This window comes from Rhagoletis pomonella, unplaced genomic scaffold, assembly GCF_013731165.1.
Source record: "Rhagoletis pomonella isolate Grant_MI unplaced genomic scaffold, Rhpom_1.0 Rhpom_scaffold_00002, whole genome shotgun sequence".
Taxonomy (NCBI): Eukaryota; Metazoa; Arthropoda; class Insecta; order Diptera; family Tephritidae; genus Rhagoletis; species Rhagoletis pomonella.
Window position 1 is genome coordinate 76,763,257 of NW_023458556.1, and position 20,526 is coordinate 76,783,782.

General features: G+C 37.6%; 1 protein-coding gene across 1 annotated transcript in view; it reads left to right on the top strand.

Annotated features, from left to right (window-relative positions):
- The first annotated feature begins 18,840 nt into the window (after positions 1-18,840).
- Positions 18,841-20,526, top strand: part of LOC118734088 (diphthine methyltransferase) — a 239,010-nt gene continuing 237,324 nt past the window's right edge. Inside the window, 1 exon segment of the mRNA XM_036463793.1 lies at positions 18,841-19,192. Coding sequence (XP_036319686.1) covers positions 19,184-19,192 — 9 coding nt within the window. The 5' untranslated portion in view covers positions 18,841-19,183.

Here is a 20,526-nt window from a genome sequence, read left to right on the forward strand (position 1 = left end):
AATGTACTGAGCTATAACTTTACATTACATAAAAAAATTGCTCATTTAATAAAGATTTCAGAAAGGTGCCACACTTACTGTTTTGAATAGAAAAAAAAAAGTTATAGCCGCTTTTGTGGGTAAAGGACTGAGACACGCTAGAATGTATTTAATAGATTTAAATTGAATTTGCTCTTGTTACCGTCAAATGACATGCTAAATAGTACAAAGGTACATTATTACCTGCTCCTGACATTATTTTGTGTTACTTACCGGAATTAGTGAAAGTGGATTTTGTGAAGTTGGACCCTTCGAACATTGTGTTATTAATACTATGACAGAGAACGCGCAGTATACGTCGCATGAATATGCGGATATTCACCTAATTTACGGTGAAGCTTGCTGTAATGCCAGAGCTGCTCAAAGACTCTATGCAGAGCGATACCCCAATCGTCGACATCCGGGTCGAGAAGTATTCGCCCGGACCCATAGAGAAATATATGAAGGTAAGTGATTTTTACACCTTTCTTGTTTGCTTGCTTGTTAACTATAATTTTTCACTTTTTTAAGGTCGCATACCTGGAAGGCGTGGCGGCGAAACAGGACGTCCTGCAACGGTAGATGTTGAAGTTGTGTTAGAGGAAGTGGAACTAGGTCCATCGACTTCAGTGAGAATAATGGAAAGACGGATGGAAATACCAAAAACTACAGTTCACAAAGCTTTAAAAGAACATCGATTTCATTCCTACCACATTCAACGTGTTCAGGCTCTACAAGAAAGGGATTACCTGACGAGGGTGAGACCCCAGACCCCAACTTTTTTAATAAAATAATTTGGAGCAATGAATCATTATGCAAACGTGATGGTTATTTTAATTTACATAACCTTCTCAATTGGCAGATAGACAATCATCACGAAATGAGAGAAGATGGTTCGCAGTACCGGTACAAAATAAACTTATGGTGCGGTATTTGTAATTGTCAGATATTGGGACCTGTGGAACTGCCGCCAACGCTCAACTCTCACAGTTATTTAGAGTTCCTTCAGGAACGGCTTCCAACTCTTTTAGAAGATGTACCCTTAAACCTGTGGTGAAGACTATGGCTGCAAAAAGACGGACGTCCTGCTCACTACGGGCGTGAAGTAAGAGCTCATTTAGACGAAACTTATCCTCGCCGATGGATTGGACGATACGGACCAATCGCATGGCCTGCTCGATCGCCAGACCTGAATCCATTCGATTTTTTCTACTGGGGCTGTCTTAAGGACAAAATTTATTCAAAACCAATTCAAAACGAAGAGAATTTGCGGGAACAAATAAATGGAGCTGAGATACTGAGATAGCCTAATTGAGTTTAAGATCTCTAAAAGCGTCTTTTCTTAAAAGGTGCCGAGCTTGTATTAGAGTAGAAGGTCGCCAATTTGAGCATATTTTATCAATAAATGAATAAATTTTTCTGCAAACAACTAATGTATGCTTTATTTCACGTGAACCCATCCTTCATAAAAAATATTGATAGATATAGCCCTTGTTATTGACTCTAGTCCGAATCCCAGTAAGTAACATAAAATGTCAGGAGCAGGTAATAATGTACCTTTGTACTATTTAGCATGTCATTGGTCGGTAACAAGAGCAACTTTAATTTAAACCTATTAAATACATTCTAGCGTATCTCAGCCCTTTACCCATAAAAGCGGCTATAACTTTTTTTTTCTATTCAAAACAGTAAGTGTGGCACCTTTCTGAAATCTTTATGAAATGAGCAATTTTTTTATGTAATATAAAGTTATAGCTCAGTACATTTTTTTTCACCCGAGATAGTCAAAGTTGGGGACGAAAATATCAAAAAGTTAAAAATCCAGATATAGTCCTAATTTTATGATGGTTCCTTAATATATTTTAACTACATTGCATTTGAGTATGGAGAGGCAACTATCTGGAAGTATTTTACATAAAAAATTTACTGAGTATTGCCCGGTTTTTAGTTGCAGTTAAAGAAAACACATGAAAAGGCACGATTTTTTTTTAAATTCGAAAAAATGTAAATATTTCAAAAACGGTGACACTTTTACCTGAAAATTTTTTGTTTATCAGTGAGCTCACTCACTCTCCATTTTTGCGATACCGCCGCCCAAGTGTCAAAACATAGTGGAGCGACGAGCAATGCGAAGAGCTAGCATCGAGCAAAGCTTCAATAACAAACGTGTATGTACGCTTTGCTCTTCACTATGCGTTTTCGCATTGAAACATATGGGTTTGAAATCGACGCTTTGCTCGTTGCTCTTTGCTCGCCGCTCCACTATGTTCTTACCCTAAGAAGTTTCACTTCAAAAAAACTTACATACATATGTATATCGCACGCTTTCCTTTTGTTTATTTGCCACTGCAGACTTAGCTTTGCCTTATAATAAGGGTATTCATCAAACCTTATAAATGCATTGCAAACCGTATAAACTTATAATTGTGTAAACCTTATAAATGAACTGTCAAAATTTGTATGGAAACTCGTTTACACATTTCTGATAAATTTATCCAGCGATTTCACTGAATAAACTTGATAAACTGAAGCCAATGCAACTCTGTCGCAACTCTAGCTATTAGTCTGTTCCAATAGCAGTCCGGTTTACAGGATTTAGTCAGAACTTATAGGAAGTCGTTCCTATTGAAATAAAACCTGTAAGTGGGAACACTTTTGAGAGAGTAACTGAGCAACTGTTCCTAGTCAGAAGTTACAGGATTTAGTCCGGAGTTTTTTTTCCTGTAAGTTCATGAAAAGTGTCAAACGATCAGCTGATTTGCATGTGCAAACAAAAACAAAAAGCGGTGAAAGCAAAGAACCTTATATATGTAAAAATATGGAAGTAAACAACGAAATATTTGAATATACATGGGCGTAGCCAGGTAGGGGCAGGGGGGCCCGGGCCCCCCCCCCTAACTTTAAAATTTTTGCCTAGATATTCAAAAATACTACCACGAAATGCTTGCTTGATAATTTCGGCCCCCCCTAAATTTCAAGGTTTTTCCTATATATATACTGTATAACAAATTATACTCCCAACGCTAACTAAATAATTAGTAAATTGATTTGAAAAGTAGATATGTGGATCATCCGGTTCTGTATCAAGTTATTATCTCTAACTTCAAAGCACTTCCATTTTAAAAGGGTAAAAAACCTGGCTGCAGTCGACAATGAGCAAAAATTTATTGAACGGAAACTATAGATAAATTTATAGTTCAATTGTTTATTACTTTGTCTTTAGGTTTGTGTCTTTACTAAGCGGTTGGGTGAACAGCCAAGACGTTTACTTCTAAAGTGTGACAAAACAAAATCAAGTAATATATTTAGCATAAATAAATATACCAGCCTAAAAAATCTGCGTACTCAAAATGTTCAATACGCCCTCATACTTATACATACATACATATGTATGTATATCATTTAAGGTTTTGTCCGGCTATTTGGTTTATTATACAGGTATGTAGAGCGAATTTAAAAAAATTCATCAGGGTTTAGTTGAGATATTCGTTTTTGGCCACTATGTTTTGTACATTTCCCAGTACTGCAAAGCTTTTGACGGCCATTCACCTGGGAGTGGCCAGAAGTGATTCGTGTGCCTACGGTTCAAATCGCAGCTAACTACGTCCGGATATTTATATCCATGAATACTCTGGGTAGCGACCGAACGCTAGTTTGGGAGCGAGGTAAAGTTAGAGGGCGTAACACCCCGCGTGCGCTGGGTATTAATCGGGATGGTGCCTCTGCCCGGCTGGTTGAAGTCCTAGGGAAAATAAAGGCTGACATCAGCTCCATCCACGAAATGCGATGGACGGGGCGAGGAAGGTAAGCGTGAGCCTTGCGACGTCTACTACAGTTGCCACGTAAAGGAGTGCAATTCGGTGTTGGATTTGTGGTGGGAGAGAGACCGGCGTTCACTCTAGTGGACGAAAGTCTAGCCACAATCCGCATCAAAGCGAGATTCTTCAACATCTCATTCACATGTGCCAATGCCCCGATGGAAGAGAAGGACGAGGCATCCAAGGCTCTCTTAGCTTAGAGCGTACATATTAGCGCTGCCCCCGACTCGTACAAAAATCGTGCTTGGCCATTTAAATGCCAAGGTGGGCAACGAAGGGATCTTTGGTGCCAGTGTCGAAAAAATCAGCCTCCACATAGAAACGGCGGGCTGAGGATGATCCACTTCGCCGGGGCCCGAAGCTTGGCAGTATATATTACTGAGTTCTAGCATAAAAACATCCATCAAGCTATTCTCATTTTCGTTGTTGGTGTTTCCGACAGGGTAGGAGTGTGATGTATTGTGGAACGATTTTCCGTCGTCCCTTGTCAAACTTGGTTTGGAGACAAACCGGTTTCGGCGTTGTTCCATCTTCAGTGTCATTTTTCGTTCTCTCAAGCTACATGGATGTCTCCACATCGAAAAACGGGAAACCAAATCGAGCATGTTGTGATAGACGGAAGACATGCTTCCATGTTTTAGATGTACATACGTACACTCCGAGGGCCAAACATCGACTCGCACTACTATATTGATGCATCCAATATACGACCATACCTCGGAGAAGCAAAAAAAAGGGCCCCGAACAATGCAGGGAAAGTTCAACGTCGAAAAGCTGCAATCAAAACAGACGGCCAATGGATTCGGCGCTCGACCCTCACACCTGCTGTGAGAGAGCACTCTTCAACAAACCGACTTGCGCAAGCAGTGGAACCACATTTCCCGCTAATTACTGGTACGATCACGAGTGTGAGAAAATACTTGAAATGCTGTCCGACAGAAAAAACACCCGAAATTTTTAGCAGAGAGTTGAGCGACTTACGGAAGGTTTCAAGACTCTTGTATGAACAACCATGGCGACCTAGTGACCGATGTCCAGAACGTACTCAGATTATGGAGGGAACACTTTTCGACCCTTTTGAATAGCGGAAGCACTTCAAGGTCCCAGTCGATGACGATGGAGTCGATATCCCAGCGTCTGACTATGAAGAAAAGTGTCAAAGCTGTTTGAGCTGACGGCCTGTCAGCTGAGCTATTTAATTACGATGGCAAGGAGGTAATAAGGTGCATGCCCGACGACTGGAATTCAAGTGCGCTCTGCCCAATCCACAAGAAAGGCGACCCCGCCATGCGTACCAACTACCGCGGGATCAGCCTTCTAAGCATAGGTTGCAAGGTCTTATCGAATGTATTGTCTACCATAGACCAGGTATTCACAGTACGCTGAATCTTGGAAAAGACCCGCGAGAAAATGATCCGCACTCACCACCTATTTGTCGACTTTAAAGCCGCTTTCGACAGTACTTAAAGGTATATGCCGCTATGTCTGTCATACGCCTGTGAAAAATGACGTTGAGTAATACCACCAGCTCTGCTCTGTTGCCTTTCGGCACCAGACGGGGTTTCAGACAGGGCGGCTCTCTTTCATGTGGCTTCTTTAATCTGATGTTGGAGAAGATAATAAGATCTTCAGAACTGAACCGCTTAGGAACAATTTACTACAAGAGCGTACAATTGCTGGCTTATGCCGATGACACTGACATCATCGGTAAGAAAAACCGCGAAGTCTGTCCTGACTTTTCCCAAGTTGGACAAGGAAGCAAAGCGAATGGGTCTGGTGGTAAACGACGACAAGACGAAGTATCTCCTGTCATCAAACAAACAATCAGCACATTCGCGCCTGGCACCCACGTCACTTTTGATAGTTATAATTTCTAGGAAGTAGAGAATTTCGTTTACTTGGGAACCAGCATTAACACCTGTAATAATGTCAGCATGGAAATCCAACGCAGAATCGCTCTTGCCAACAAGTGCTGCTTTGGACTGAGTAGGCAATTCAGGAGTAAAGTCCTCTCTCGACGTACGAAAACCACACTATAAATCACTCATCATGTCCGTGCTGGTATGTGGCGTATTAAAATACAGCGGCTCAACTGGCTTGATCATGTCGTTCGAATGGACACCGACGCCCCAGCTCTGAAAGTATTCTGGCTTCACTTGGCATTTCTAATAGGCGTCAGTTGGTCAAAATCGCTTTGGCGGTTATAGCGCCAAAAAGGAAGAAGAGGAAGAGAATAGATCTATAACCTTATCAGTCACACAGTGTTATAATCCCGACGAAATCCTTGACGGTGGTACCGGGAGGGGAACGGTACATGACGGTAGGAATTTTAGTTTGGGTTAAAGTCTCACACGGAAGGGGTTAGGCTTTCGATGCCTCCTCCTCGTAAAATAAACATGCTCAGTAAAAAGTTAACAATTTAAATCGACGAATAGTTTTATATCAACTTTTGTGAACTTCTGTTTATTTGTTTTTTGTACAACATATTTACCTTTATTGGTTACAATAATTTTAAGCTATAATAAAAAAAATTTTAGTACATAAGTAAGTTATTGGTTTTGAATTTTTTATTTTGTATGGGCACCCCCCTTAATTTCGTTCTGGCTACGCCCATGTGAATATATATAGATTTTAATAATTAGTTAGTGATATTTCAGCCAAATCAGTGTTGCACAAATGACATGTAAACAAACCGACTGACGTTTTTACAGGAAATAGTGCTTGTTGCGTTCCCGTGCACTTCTACATTTGTTCTCCTTTTACTCTCACTTCAGAGAGTAAAATTGTAGTTTGACAGTTCCGCAGGTTTTAGTCCGAAGTTCAAAGGAACAGACTATATGTTTTCTTGGGCAATAATCGGGATCCGCATACAAATTTTGCACGCAAATTCAACAACAACGATATGATCGTGATAGAGATCTGGTTCAATTATTATCCTGTCTGTTTGTTTTGTTTCACTGATAATTTGGCCGCAAAGTTTGGTAGCCGAGACAAATGAATTCATACACAAACAGACATTCTGCCATTGTTTCTTTTAACTTGCTTCAAATAAATAGCCTTTATGTTATATGTATATTTATTTAAATAGATATTATCTCGTAAATATAATTTTTTCCAATTTAGCTAAGTAGTTTCTATAATTTCTTTATCCCCGTGCTAGGAGTATAAAGTTAGTGATACTGAGCTCTATAACCAAAGAAAACACGACTATTGTCGCATGTGTAAACGAAAAGAGAGTGTGGGTCGTTCATGTAACAGAGTGCGTAAACTTATAAGATTATCTGCTTGATAAAGTTATCGGTTTAGATGAATACCACTAATGTTTCAATAATTGTGTAAAACTACGCAGAAGTATTAACGCACAAATAGTTAAATTGGAAATGTTTAGTTATTTGCCCTTTTTTTTGGGTTAGTGGGCTGAGCTGGAGGGGGCGTGGGTCTTGATATCTAATCTACTAGAAAGAGAACACACACTTTGCAAAAGTCACACCTAATCCCCCGAAAGCTTCCAAATACCACTGGGGTCATTATTTGGTTTTCCTCAATCAACAATTGCACCAAGATGACGTCACGCACACAGCTGAATCTGTCAAATTCACAAAGGGCGGATTAGCGGTACCGCCATGGGTGCAATCTCTATTTCTCTCAATCGTGACTATTCGCCACAATATAGGTGCAATCCCTATATTCCTCAGACTAAAACTAGTAAAACTCTCAAAAAATAAAAATTCGCTCAGAGCGAGAGATTAACATTGAAAAGTACGGGATCGCTTTCTATTAAAAAATAGGTGCACTCCCGTGTTCCTCGGACTAAAACTAGTAAAACTGTCAAAAAATAAAAATTCGCTCAGAGCGAGAGAGTAACATTGGAAAGTACGGGATCGCTTTCTAGTAAAAAATTTTAACTTCTGTCAACTTCAACATAACCTCCAAATTTTGGCTGTAAATTTTTGCTTATTTTATACATAAACACATTCAGCTCACACATATAAATAACCAAAAATACTTTTAAATTCATTAGAATCCACTTAAACAACTAATTAGTGGGTCGATTATCGATAGCAATCGAACATCAGTTGCGTGGCTAGTTGCCAAAACGATATTACAGATAGCAACTGGCAACTTTCAACTGACAACTGCAGTTGCTACAAAGTGTGTATACAGGCGACTACATTTTATTGGTTGCTGGGAACGTTTTTGGAGCGTATTTAGGAGCGGAAACTGAAAAGTAATTTCAACGATATTAACATTTTGCAATGCAGTTTGCTTTTACAGAATATGGTGAAAATAACAAAACAATAACTTGAAATTTTAGTTCCCGTGGAGTACGCCCTTTTGGCGAACCAAAAGCGAACACTGATTGCAAATTTTTTCCTTTATCAACTGAAGCACCTCTTTTAAAACTACCGACACACGAAGTTTTCCAAATTGAAGGCATTGCTGTGAGGTGCGCAAGCTTTTATGAGCGGAGGTATTGAAGTTGAACGAAGAGATTCATCTGTTTATTAACCCATTATACTACAGCTCCTTTTGGAAGTCCTCAATATGCTTTGAAAATTAACACAAAGCGATAATAAGAGAAAAACCTTGAAAGCATTAACTTTTGCTTACAGTGCACGCGGAAGCTCTAGAGGATTGGATTTATCCTTTAAATGTCGCCTGATTGAGGCCGCGTTCATGCACTTCTCTTCCTCTTAAACAAATAATTGTGATGAACTTAGCTTTATTGCTTTCTTTAAACTCTTTATTGTAATAATTTAATTTTACTCGCACAGCTTGTTTACAGCCGCTTGCCGATTGTCGCACTGTCAAATTTCGATTATCGATAACTCTATAGCAACTGACGATAGTTGTCATTCGTAATACAAATTTTCCTTCCAGTTGCGCTGCCAGCTTGCAACCGATCCGTGGTTGCATTGCTATCCGTAATCGACCCATAAATACTTTTCAACATGCATTAGCACAGTGCACTTTATTTTGTTTACAATTTGGTTGCCAAACACACTATAGCTGATCTTCGGACTAAAACTGGTAACTTCCAGTAAAATCGGACTATTTATGACTAGTCCGGACTCGTACCTGATCGCAACTAAGACTGCTTTTACACAGTTCAAGTATTGAATTCAATTCTGCTCGCATGTTGAAGAGAGGGGGTGAGAAGGAAAGGGACGAGTACACATGCGTCTGTACCAGGGTTGTTGCGAATATCCGCATTCGCATTCGCAACCGCGGAGCTTCCGCATTAGTTTTAACATTCGCATTCGCTTTCGCATTCGCAATAATCAATGCGGAGCTTTTGCGAATGCGAATATTTTGCAAGTGGACCGATAAAACGTATATATGGCAAAAAAAAAAATTACATATTGTAGCCAATATTTTTGCCTGTGGTCGTGGGAGTATTTGTGTAACAAAAGTGATCAAATGTCATATTTATCACCTTTAATAAAAATATCTTTAAACATATTAGTGCGATTCATAAGACGTCGCAAAGTGGCAGTGGAGTTTGCGAACAAAGTTGTATGAACCACCTATCGCAACTCCGGATTGCAAATGTAAAATTTTTTAAAAATGCCGCGCGTTAGAGCAAAATAAAAATTTTTACAATTATATTTTGAAGCAGATTTAACTGATGTACTTTTTTTTGAAGTGTTTGAAGACAATAAAAAAACATGTGTTTCGCAACTTTGACTTTGCAATGATTGCCACCTCAAATACTATGGCAATGTCGCAATTTTGTCGCAAGAAAGTTTCCATACAAAAGTAATCAGCTGTGTCGCAAGGTGGCAAATTTTCCGACAAATGCGACATTTGCAACAACTTTGCGACGTATCATGATTACCACTATTATTTCTTATGTTATATAACCGAGCTTTCAATGGGTTCCCACTTCTACTTGACCTTTGACGTACGTCAAAGAAAACATAGTCATTTTAATGATATTTTTTTTCTGTGCTTTAAATACCTGCGTTGGTTTCTTTCTTTTTTAAGATTTTTTTGGACCAATCTTAAAAAACTACTGGACACAAAAGAAGAAAGTGTGCACTGTAATTCTTAACCAAATTTTCGTGATTTGCTTTTATGTTACATATATTCGTTTCAATAATTTCAAATGGGGCTCTTTGGGGAATTCATTTTTAGCAAAAATTTTAAAAACAGTAATTTTGTTAACTTGTTGAGCAATATTTTATCTTATCTTTCTTATAGGGATATACATTGGATCCTTGGCTAAAAACTTCTGTGGTAAAACTGCCCCTTCTTTGCGATTTAAAGTCAAAGAGTAAGCTCCTTCAATAGGGATTTCCAGCGGAAATTATCAACGTCTGGCTATAAATAGAATCAATGTTCAAATAATTAAAAAGCTATAGGTCTGACCTTTAATTAGATAAGAATTACGTAACTATCTGAGATTCAAATGCTTATAAAAACAGGGTGTTTTTTTTAAATAACAATATTCTGATCCGATTCATCTGGCAGCCACGACTTTGAAAACAGAATTTTGTTCAAAATTTTCATTCCTGGAAAATAATAATTTATTTTCCATATCCACCTATTTAGCACGCTATAAGCACACATTTTTCAAACCCGTCGCAGAGAAAGTATTAAAAATTAATAACAAAAACTAAAATCGAAAAACGCTGATGAAGTTACAGATTCCCCAAATTTTGAAACAGCCAAAGGAATGAGAATGAAGAATTATTTTTAAAAAGCTTTGGAAAAACCTGACACATCTGGTTTGGCTTGTAAGCGCTGTTTAAACATCGATCTCGCCATTGTGCTAGATTCTAATTGTTTCTTAAAAATACCTGACATCTGCATTCGCATCCGCATCCGCGGATGTTAGCTGTTAGATATTCAGAACCGCATTCGCATCCGCGGATGTCTCTACCGTCAAGTCGTTTCAACTTTCTTGCTTTGCTTTTGGCATTTTCGTTGCTTCCCATTTAAAGAACCAAAAACTTGAATTCAACAGAATTGAAACGTGTAAAAGCAAATAGAAAACACAAAAGAGAATTGCTTTCAAGTACTTGAATCATGTAAATCGGGTGTTATGTCATAAGCTAATTGGAAACATGGTTGCCACAATTGGTAACTTTCTACCAAAATTGGTAACTTTTAAGCGGTTTGGTAATTTGGTAACATTTATTTCATTTTGGTAACTTTTGCAACCAAACATCTATTACTAGAAAGAAATTAATTATGTTTTCCATCATGGTTGAATAATACAAGGTATTGGATATTGACAGCGTTCTCGCTCTAATCCGCCATCTTGGCTCCCTTAGCTAAATCGATGTTTCCCTCTTAAAAAAACTACATTTTACCGCCTTTAAAAAGTACTAAACTACCTAATTGCCTATTCCAAAACTGATTTGCAATCACTGAACAATTCTTTGACATTTACTCTATTCTTATTCGTTGGCAATAGAGCTGTCAAACTATCGACGATACTATCGATAGTATCGATAGTCTGGTCACTTGAAATAACTATCGATAGTTTTAGTACTATCGTCACTATCGCTTTATTGATAGCGAATTCTCTTTCCTAGCGCTTTAGACTTTTACACGTATTGGTTCAAAGAGAACAAAATTTGGCAGCATTATTTCATGAACGAACGAATAAAGAAAGATCAACCATGGCGGTGTGCGAGAAACAAGTATTATTTTTCGCAGTGACGTAATTTTTTCGCCGCCATGTGAGTGAAACGGAATGAAACCATGTGCATGAATGAAACAACCGATTAAAAAATGACATTATAAACTTTTTTTTTTCTCAATTGCAATTACAAATACGCGCTTGCCGTGCTGGGTGATCTGTTTAGTTGGTTCATGGCATTATTTCTAAAAGCGTGATTTTTTATTTTAAGCGTGGGAATAGCAGGGTTACATTGCCGTCTTAAGAGCGTGTCAGACCGGGCAATGCAGTAGACTGTAAAATTGAGAAATTTCAGAAAGCAGTTGCATGAGCAGTGGCATCTTGCATGTAAAGTGCCTTTCGAAAGAATGTTTTTTATTTCCGAAAGGCGAATTGCAGGGAAAATTTATGAAATCGCTTTTTTTACACGGCGAGTGAATATTTCTCGATTCTAAAATGCAACCGTGAGCCGCTACAATAAACAAATTTATAAGAGCAAGATAACGAAAAATAAATGGATTTAAAAAAACATATGAAATGGGTCGATACTATCGATAGTATCGATAGTCATCCTTAAGACTATCGTAAAACATCGATGGACTTGACTATCGATAGTTTGACAGCGCTAGTTGGCAACTGAAAATTAAATTAGAAATTTCAACATTAATTCGGCAAAAAACATCGCTTTAGAGATTTCCCCAAGGACTTATAGTTGTTTTGGTAAGTGCTTCCTGTCGCTGTAACTCCGTCTGTGGTTCGCTGCCACTGATCCTGCTTTTTCGGCGATATAACAGTTTTTGTTTGGTAAGTTTACATGGAAGATTTAAACTATAAGTAAATATTTAACGACGCATCTATTCCCCAGTGATTTTTGCTGCCGTTATTTACTATTGTAAGTAATCAGGAAACCAAACACTATTCAAAGAGTAACGGGTACAATCCCAGACTCGAAGGCACCGTCAGAAAATCATAGCGCTTTCTCTTCTCGAAATAATGTTGCGTTAATTCCACCCTGCGCCAGGGCTATGAAGTTTTCGTGTTCTTTTCTCAGCATCTTCACAGGCTTCTTGCGTGGTCTTTCTTTAAAATGATGCACTCTGATAATGTTGCTATATAAAAAGGTGACATTTTTTCGAGAAAAGAGAACGCCATCAGTAAATATTTCGTTAAATGGCTCGAAGGCTACGGGGGAATGCATACGGGCAAAACTCATGTTGCCCTAAATCTCGAAGGGTCGTGCTAGGTATTTCCTTTCATATTTTTACACATACAGAGACACACCTGTCCAATATTGTGCAAACAACTTAATAGGGGTATTCTCGAAGTCTTGCACGATGCACGGATTGCACGAAATGCAAAAATACTATTCCAAATTTCGAAGAGTACGAGAACACCCCATTGCAAAGAGGTAGCATGCATGGGGAGCAAGCAGCGAAATTATGTATCAAATACAATAACAAGAGACAGCAAAAAAAAATTAAGTGAGCAAGATGAGAGGAATGAGAGAAATATGTAGCAATTCCAACAACAAAACAACTAGCACAGGGTCGCTATTATCTTGCTATGCTATTTTGCAAAATATATACATGGGTTTCGACGTTGCATATTTTGCAGCGATAGGAAATGTTGTTTCCCATGAATTTTCTTGTTGTGTGTTTGCAATTTATGCAATCCGTGCAATCCGTGCTACGTGCAATGGCTTTGCAAGATTTGGAGAATACCCCTAATGTATTGCTAATTTAGTGAAAGTGATATGTATTCATTGGAAAACAAAACTAAATAAATAAGATAAGGAAAAATGGGAAAAGCAACAAAGTCTATGGGTAATTTGCACCATGTCTAGTTAACGCTAACTGGAGGTATGTTATACGCTGGGTGTGGATAAAGATGTTTAACTGGGAGTTAGAATAAACCAGACAATGTGCAAACGGCCTTAAGCGGTAGAAGTTATAGGGGCTTTTTCAGAGATCACCACATCTCCTCTTAAGACTTCTTTTTCTAGACTTCAGCAGGGATCTAACCCGCATCATCGATGTGCAAAGTCACCTATAGTAAATAGGTTGAATAAGGAAATGAATTAGCAACGAGAGTTTACGGGGTGTGCATAGCTCATTAGTTAGCGCTTCTAACTTTGCACATCGATGATGCGGGTTAGATCCCTGCTGAAGTCTAGAAAAAGAAGTCTTAAGAGGAGATGTGGTGATCTCCGAAAAAGACCCTATAACTTCTATCGCTTAGACTTTGTTGCTTTTTCAATTTTCGCTACAAACAAAATCGTGCTACAAAGCTCAATAACAAACAAATGTTAATAAGCCACATTAAATAATATTTCCCTACGATTGAATTTACTATTAGTACCAGGGTAGTTATAGTGAATGTTTTATTCGATAACTAAAATTATATTTGATGTTTATAGCGATAAAAATATGCCTAAAGCAGAAAAATGTGGGCAGACTCATGTGGCGTTCATCTTCCAATTGAAGCTAAAATATGCGGAATGCATTTTTCATCTGCTGATTTTGTGTCTGGGTCAGACCGAAAGCGGGCGAAATTGACCGGAGATGCTGTTCCAATGGCAATTGAAAGTCTTGGTGACGAATTTCGTGAATACATTGACGCTTCTACCCAGACTGAGTAAATTTAGAATATATTAAAAAAAATATTAATATACATATGTATTTATATATAAACGTACATACTTATGTACGTTCCATTTAGACCTGGTCCATATGACCTTGAAAAAATGTTTTAGGCACAAATTGCAGTTTTGAGAACGCAACTTGAAGAATTGCAGAAATTGGAAAAAAACTTTCAAGTCTATTTTCACTGAAGGTCAAATGCGGAAAATCCAAGAGCCAACCAAAACTATACATTGGACTTGGAAAGACATGTCGTCCGCTATAGCTCTACATTCAGCCGGTCCGAGAATCGGCTGTGGCGAAATGGGTTCAAAAAATTAAATTCGAGGATGGAGTTTTAAATTTTGCAATCCAAGCCATGCGAAGCGTTCACGATCTACCAATAGCAGATAGACTGTGCTGTTTAGCGTTGGACGAAATGAAAGTAGAGTCCATCTACGAATACGACACACTGTCAGACACCGTACGTCCACCAAGTAGCTATGTTCAGATGGTAATTGCTCGCGGATTGAAGTCTTCGTGGAAACAGCCTGTTTTCTGTGCGTTCGATTGCAGAATGACAAGACCAATCTTAGATAATCTGATCGTCACTCTCCACGAAGCAGGTTACCCGGTTTTAGCAGTTGTGTCGGATATGGGGCCAGGAAATCAAGCGCTTTGGAAAGAGCTCAATATATCGACCGGTAAATGAATATTTTAGATAATAATTTATCATGTTTAATATGCCGTATACATCAATTAGAACAAACATGGTTTTTAAATTCTAAAAGTGATGGCAAAGTTTTTGTCTTTGCGGATGCGCCACATCTCCTCAAACTTTTCAGGAACCATTTTCTCGACACCGGCCTAGTATTCCAAGGAGATTATTTAACATCGCGCTGTATTGCTGAACTTCTGACCTACACAGTTGTCTCGGATGTGTCAATTGCTCACAAGCTATCGGAAGGGCATCTAACGGTACATCATGCTGGCCGGCAGAAGGTAAAACTAGCCACGCTATTATTTTCGCACAGCACTGCAAGCGCTTTACGACGCTGCTATACGACCGGACTCACAATGTATAAAGCGCAGGAAACGGCTAGTTTTATTGAAACGGTCAATGATTGGTTCGACTTAATGAACACCAAGCATTCGACCATGCAATCGTTTCCATCAAAGATACCTTTTGGTATGCATTTAGAAGACCAACTAAAAATATTGGAACAAATGGACCGTTGCATGACAGATACTCGCGCTTATGGAAAAGTTTCGCTGTTGCCTTTCCAAAAGGGTGTGCTGATCTCAAATAGTTCCCTTAGAGGTCTATTTAAATTTGTTCAAGAAGAATATGGTCTTCAATATCTCCTGACGTATAAGCTAAATCAGGACATCGTGCCAAAGGAGGCCTTCATGACCATCCGTCGCCAATGCAATTTAAATATAGACTGCGTAGATATTTACTGGGTAAATAAGATTTTACTACATATCAAACAAACATTTAGGTGAGAGAACGATTAGAAAACGATTCGAATTCTAATGCGTTTCTCTAAGGCAGAAGGTTAGAACACGATTAGAAAAACTGTCGAGAATTGTAGCATTCTGTACAAAAGGGGGACTAAGTTCTCAATATCGAGAGAAAGAGGTTAGATATCTAATCGTACTCTAGCGTTGAATTCTAATTGGATTTCTAATATGTAGTATTTTTTTATTATTCTCTAATCGAATTCTAGCATAGTTCTCTAACTTGATTTTACATTCGAGAACTACATTAGAATTCTAATGTAAAATCAAAATGTTTCTCTAATGTTAGGGACTTCGTTTGCTGGGTAACCATAATAAAATAATGTATTTTAATTAATTAATATCTCAATAGCTCGAAATATGGAAACTTTAGCAGCACGCGGTAATGTGGAGGAGGAAAACGAAACCGAATGGTTAAATTTCGACCCGTCCGATAACCTTATATTTCAAGATGAGCTCACAAGCCCTGATGAACTGGAAATTGGCGATTCCGGTATGTCAGAAGACATTGCACCGCTGCATGAAGATGCACTTGAGTACGTGGCTGGATATATCATCCGGAAATTGGGGCTTAATCAGTTCATCAGTAACGAACAATCTTTTACATGGGTAGACCAAATTTCCAGAGGCCCCTTATTTAAGCCCTCAAGCGAGTTTTTGGAAAAGATAAAAGAGCTGGAAAGTATTTTCAATCAATCCAACGGACAGCTGATTAAAACTTGGCCTAATTTTCAAAGCATGTTAATTAAATTGAGCGAAAAGTGCGAACTTAGCTGTGATATAAAAAAAACTATTTTTTAAAAGCAGGATGCATTTCCGGATCAAGCATTTAAATAAAATCATAAAGAAAAAGGCTTAAGAACAGAGTTACAGCTACGCAACAATTTACTATACAATGGAGTGCAATGTGGTATAGTAGTGGTTCTGAGTATTCAGTTGCTATACCCAATCCCGGCTCGAAACACTACACAACTTATTACTAATTTTAGTACTTAATGTTAATTATTTTCCATACTTTGACAATTAGTCTTTTCAATAAAATGTGCTTTAATTTAAAAACGTGATTATTGTTTTTAATAATGAATTCTGACTAAAACATATATGTACATATTTAAGACTGATGATGATATCTAACGTTATAACAAAAATTAACAAAAAACTATTCACTTAATTTAAAAGAGAGAAAATTTGTAAATTGTAGTTTTGAATTATAATTAAAAAATAACTGAAATGGAACTTTATAAAGCAAGCGTTTTGTTTAAATCGGTATTAGAATCAGAAGGTGATAAACTAATAAGATCACCCAGGCAACCGTGTATTTGTAATTGCATTTGAGAAAAAAAATAATAGTTAATGACGTCATTTTTTAATCGGTTCTTTCATTCACATACAGGTTTCATTCCGTTTCATTGACACGGTGGCGAAAAAATTACGTCACTGCCAAAAAAATACTTTTTTTCTCGCACGCCGTCCTGGGTGATCTTCATTCGTTCGTTCATGCGTATACTTGTACACATACAGCACAATATACATTTCTTATGAATGACAATAATATGCACAATTTTTAGTTTTGTTCTACATTTAGCATAAACAAAAGCGGACTTTATTTAGTACTTTTTGAAAAAACGGCCTTTTTTATTCCCGGTTTCCCTCCTACTTCCAAAATACAACATTTAGTAAGGGAGTTTCAAACCAGCTTGTCATAACATACAACACCTTGTATAATTTCACCATGGTTTTTCATGTGCGTAATTATAAAAACCCTTCGAGTTTCAGTGGCAGCACTACTGACAATTCTACAAAATTACTTTGATAAAATTAGAGTCATCTCATATTCGAATACTGGAAATATTTGAATTGCAGTGCAGCACTACGGGCTACACTTCTAAAACAACTATCGAATTTTTGCGATCTCACATTTTAATACTGGAAAGACTGTTTGCGACAGTAGTTCAGTAAAAATGGTATAAAAATTCGGCAATCTGGCAATTTTCCGGCACACAAAAAAAAAGTTCGCGTCCTTTTACCAGACCCACCTACCGAATGTATTCCGACCCACTGGATCCGAATCTGAGGTCCGTTTGACACGTACAGTACACCGAAAAAAATAGCAAAAAATTAGCAATTTTCGCAATTTACTCGAAATTTTATACGCGTCAAAAGGACGGTTAAAAGCACCCGCAACTTTTTTTTTGTGGGCCGGTGCTATTATTCCGTGAGTCGCAGGTTCAAATATCGGCACATTCCGAACGAAAAATGACACTGAAGATGGCACAGTGCAGATACCGGTTTTGTCTCCAAACCAAATTTGGCAAGGGATGACGGAAAATCGCTCCACATTACATCATACTCCTACGCTGTCGAAAAGACGAACAACGAAAATGAGAATATAGGCCCATGCAGTAATTAGTTGATAGAAAAATATTTTCTAATAAAAAAATATTATAATTGTCAATAGGATTTTCAATCTTGATAATTTATTTAGAAAATAGATTTGAACTTCTGTGCTAGAACTGAGAGCTCTTGATAAATAATCAAAAATTGACAAATTATAAAAATATTGAATTTATTACATAAGTGCACAGATTCTTGCTGTATGTAAGTATATTCAGTAAGTTTTTTTCAGTATATTTTTTTCTCAGTGCAGAGGTGAATATTTCGGTAGTGAAGATTTGGTAACTTTTGCTAACTTTACTTAAGAGATTTTGGTAGAAAAAAATTTTGGCGTGTGGCAACCATGATTGGAAATTCACATGATTTGCCATAAACGAAAGACACAAGATCACGCGGGAAGGAAAGAAAGAAAAAAGTTATTTTCTAGCTGCTGAAATCTCCACGGTTCTGGTGAAATCTCGACGCCATCTTTGTTGTAAGAAGTAAACAACGAAGAGAACGAAGAAAACCGCGAAATTGTTGAACGCATGAATAATCATTTTTATTATGCAAATTCTTCTATAAATCATGTCGTTGTGTTAAATTATTCTTTACCTTATGTGTACACACGTTGTCACAGGCGAAAATGAAGAAAACTGCAGTAAAAAGCCACCACCAAATTGTAAACAACGAAGAAATGTAAACAAACGGCTAATGTCAAAATCGTTAAACTTTTTTCCTTAATGCGAATCTAACGGGCTACTCTCCTGCCCGCGTGATCTTGTATTTTGGTTCATGTGATTTGCCGCATCCAACTTAAAGTTGTCGGTAAGGTCGCCTCTTGTAAATTCCCCATAAGGTGGTTCTGGAGCAAATTCAAAACAGCAAGATATATATCCTGTCGAAATAATGTAATGAATGATGTGTAAAGCTCGCGCAATTGTTTCATTCATTATTTCGATACTTTCTTTCGACCTTTTTATTTTCGGCACTTTTTCTTGACATTCTTGGACATTTTAAATTTCAATATATCGTACCAGACCCTGCTGCAATAGCTCTAGTCTTCCACGGGTTAACTTCACAGTGGCTACTTAATTGGCGTGTTCAGTGCTTGTAAGATTCTACTTCTACGTTCTAAGTTCCGTCCCTCTCATAATTTTTAATTATTTTTGTGCCATCAAAAAACGGGCAAAATAAACAAATAAATGCAAAAGGTAAGCAGTTTTTTAATTGATTAAACTTTCGTTTATTCACGCATTAATATGCGTCGGAGGAATAGTTTTCCAATGCGAGCGTTGCCATATTATGAAATACTTTTCATTTCCAGGCAATACTAGTGGTATTCACAATTGGGCAATTCACAAGGTGTTGTGAAGTTATATTTTCCTAACAAAAGTTGTGTTAAAACACGACGGTTCTGAACACCTGTTACGATTATTTATTATATCTCAGCACTTAACCTCACATAACACCGAATAAACATAGGTTGCAGAGTTGTATCGTCATGTGTTATTTTTCTTCACAAAACAATAACAACATTTTTACAACTGTCATGAAATATCATGACTTCACGACAAACACGACAAATACGACACCTTGTGAATTGCCCAAATGTAGGGAATAAAGGTGGCGCATACCGCAAACCACTACTTTGATTTTATCGATTTTGGCAATTCTCAAGTAAAAATAAACAATGGCTCAGAAACTTTAAATGCATTGAAATTCAATAACACTTTCACAAAAATCGCTTGTTTTTAAAATTTTCTTAATTTTTTTTTCATTATAAATCGTCGCTGGAATAATGAAATAGTGTAACATGAAAAGTATAGTTTTGAGAAAAATGAATTGGAAGTTTTTATAAACCATGACAAACCATACGAATACAATTTCAGTTTTCGGGAATAAATTAGTGAGCCAAAGAGATATTCAAGAAAACTAAAGATTTGTCTAATAGATTAAAGGATTGTCTATCCTATGGTGCAATTATCGAATAATAGTGTATGTGGCATTTACACCGTTTCTTTATTCGAGCGACGAAATCATATATTTTATTATTTAGCACAATTATACCACGTTCCCTATCGAAAGATTCACTGTACTGACATTTTCTTTTATCCTATTCAGCTTTGTTTACTTTTACTTGAGAAATGTCATCGCTCCGGGAATGCGCAATCTTGCATTCTATCACTCATGAGCGGTATTCACTAAACTTATAAAATGTATCAAAAGCTTGTATTAAGCACTTTACACACTTCAGTGTGAGTGTGAACCTTTTATTTTGACCCATGTATATCACTTTTTGTAATAGTTATATATGAAAACATAATTCGAAAAAGTGGAAAAAGCAACAACAGTTTACGTGGCGAACTTAGCTCAGCGGGTAGACTACTTGCTTTGTAATCCGAGGTAGTATCCCAGTGACCACGGTTGAAGAAGACTTATGAGGAGATGTGGTGATCTCCGAAATAACAGCTATAACTTCTACTTAGGGCCTGTGCCAATCGGTAACTGTTTTCTCCGTGGTGAGACGGGGTGGAAAAATTTGCTA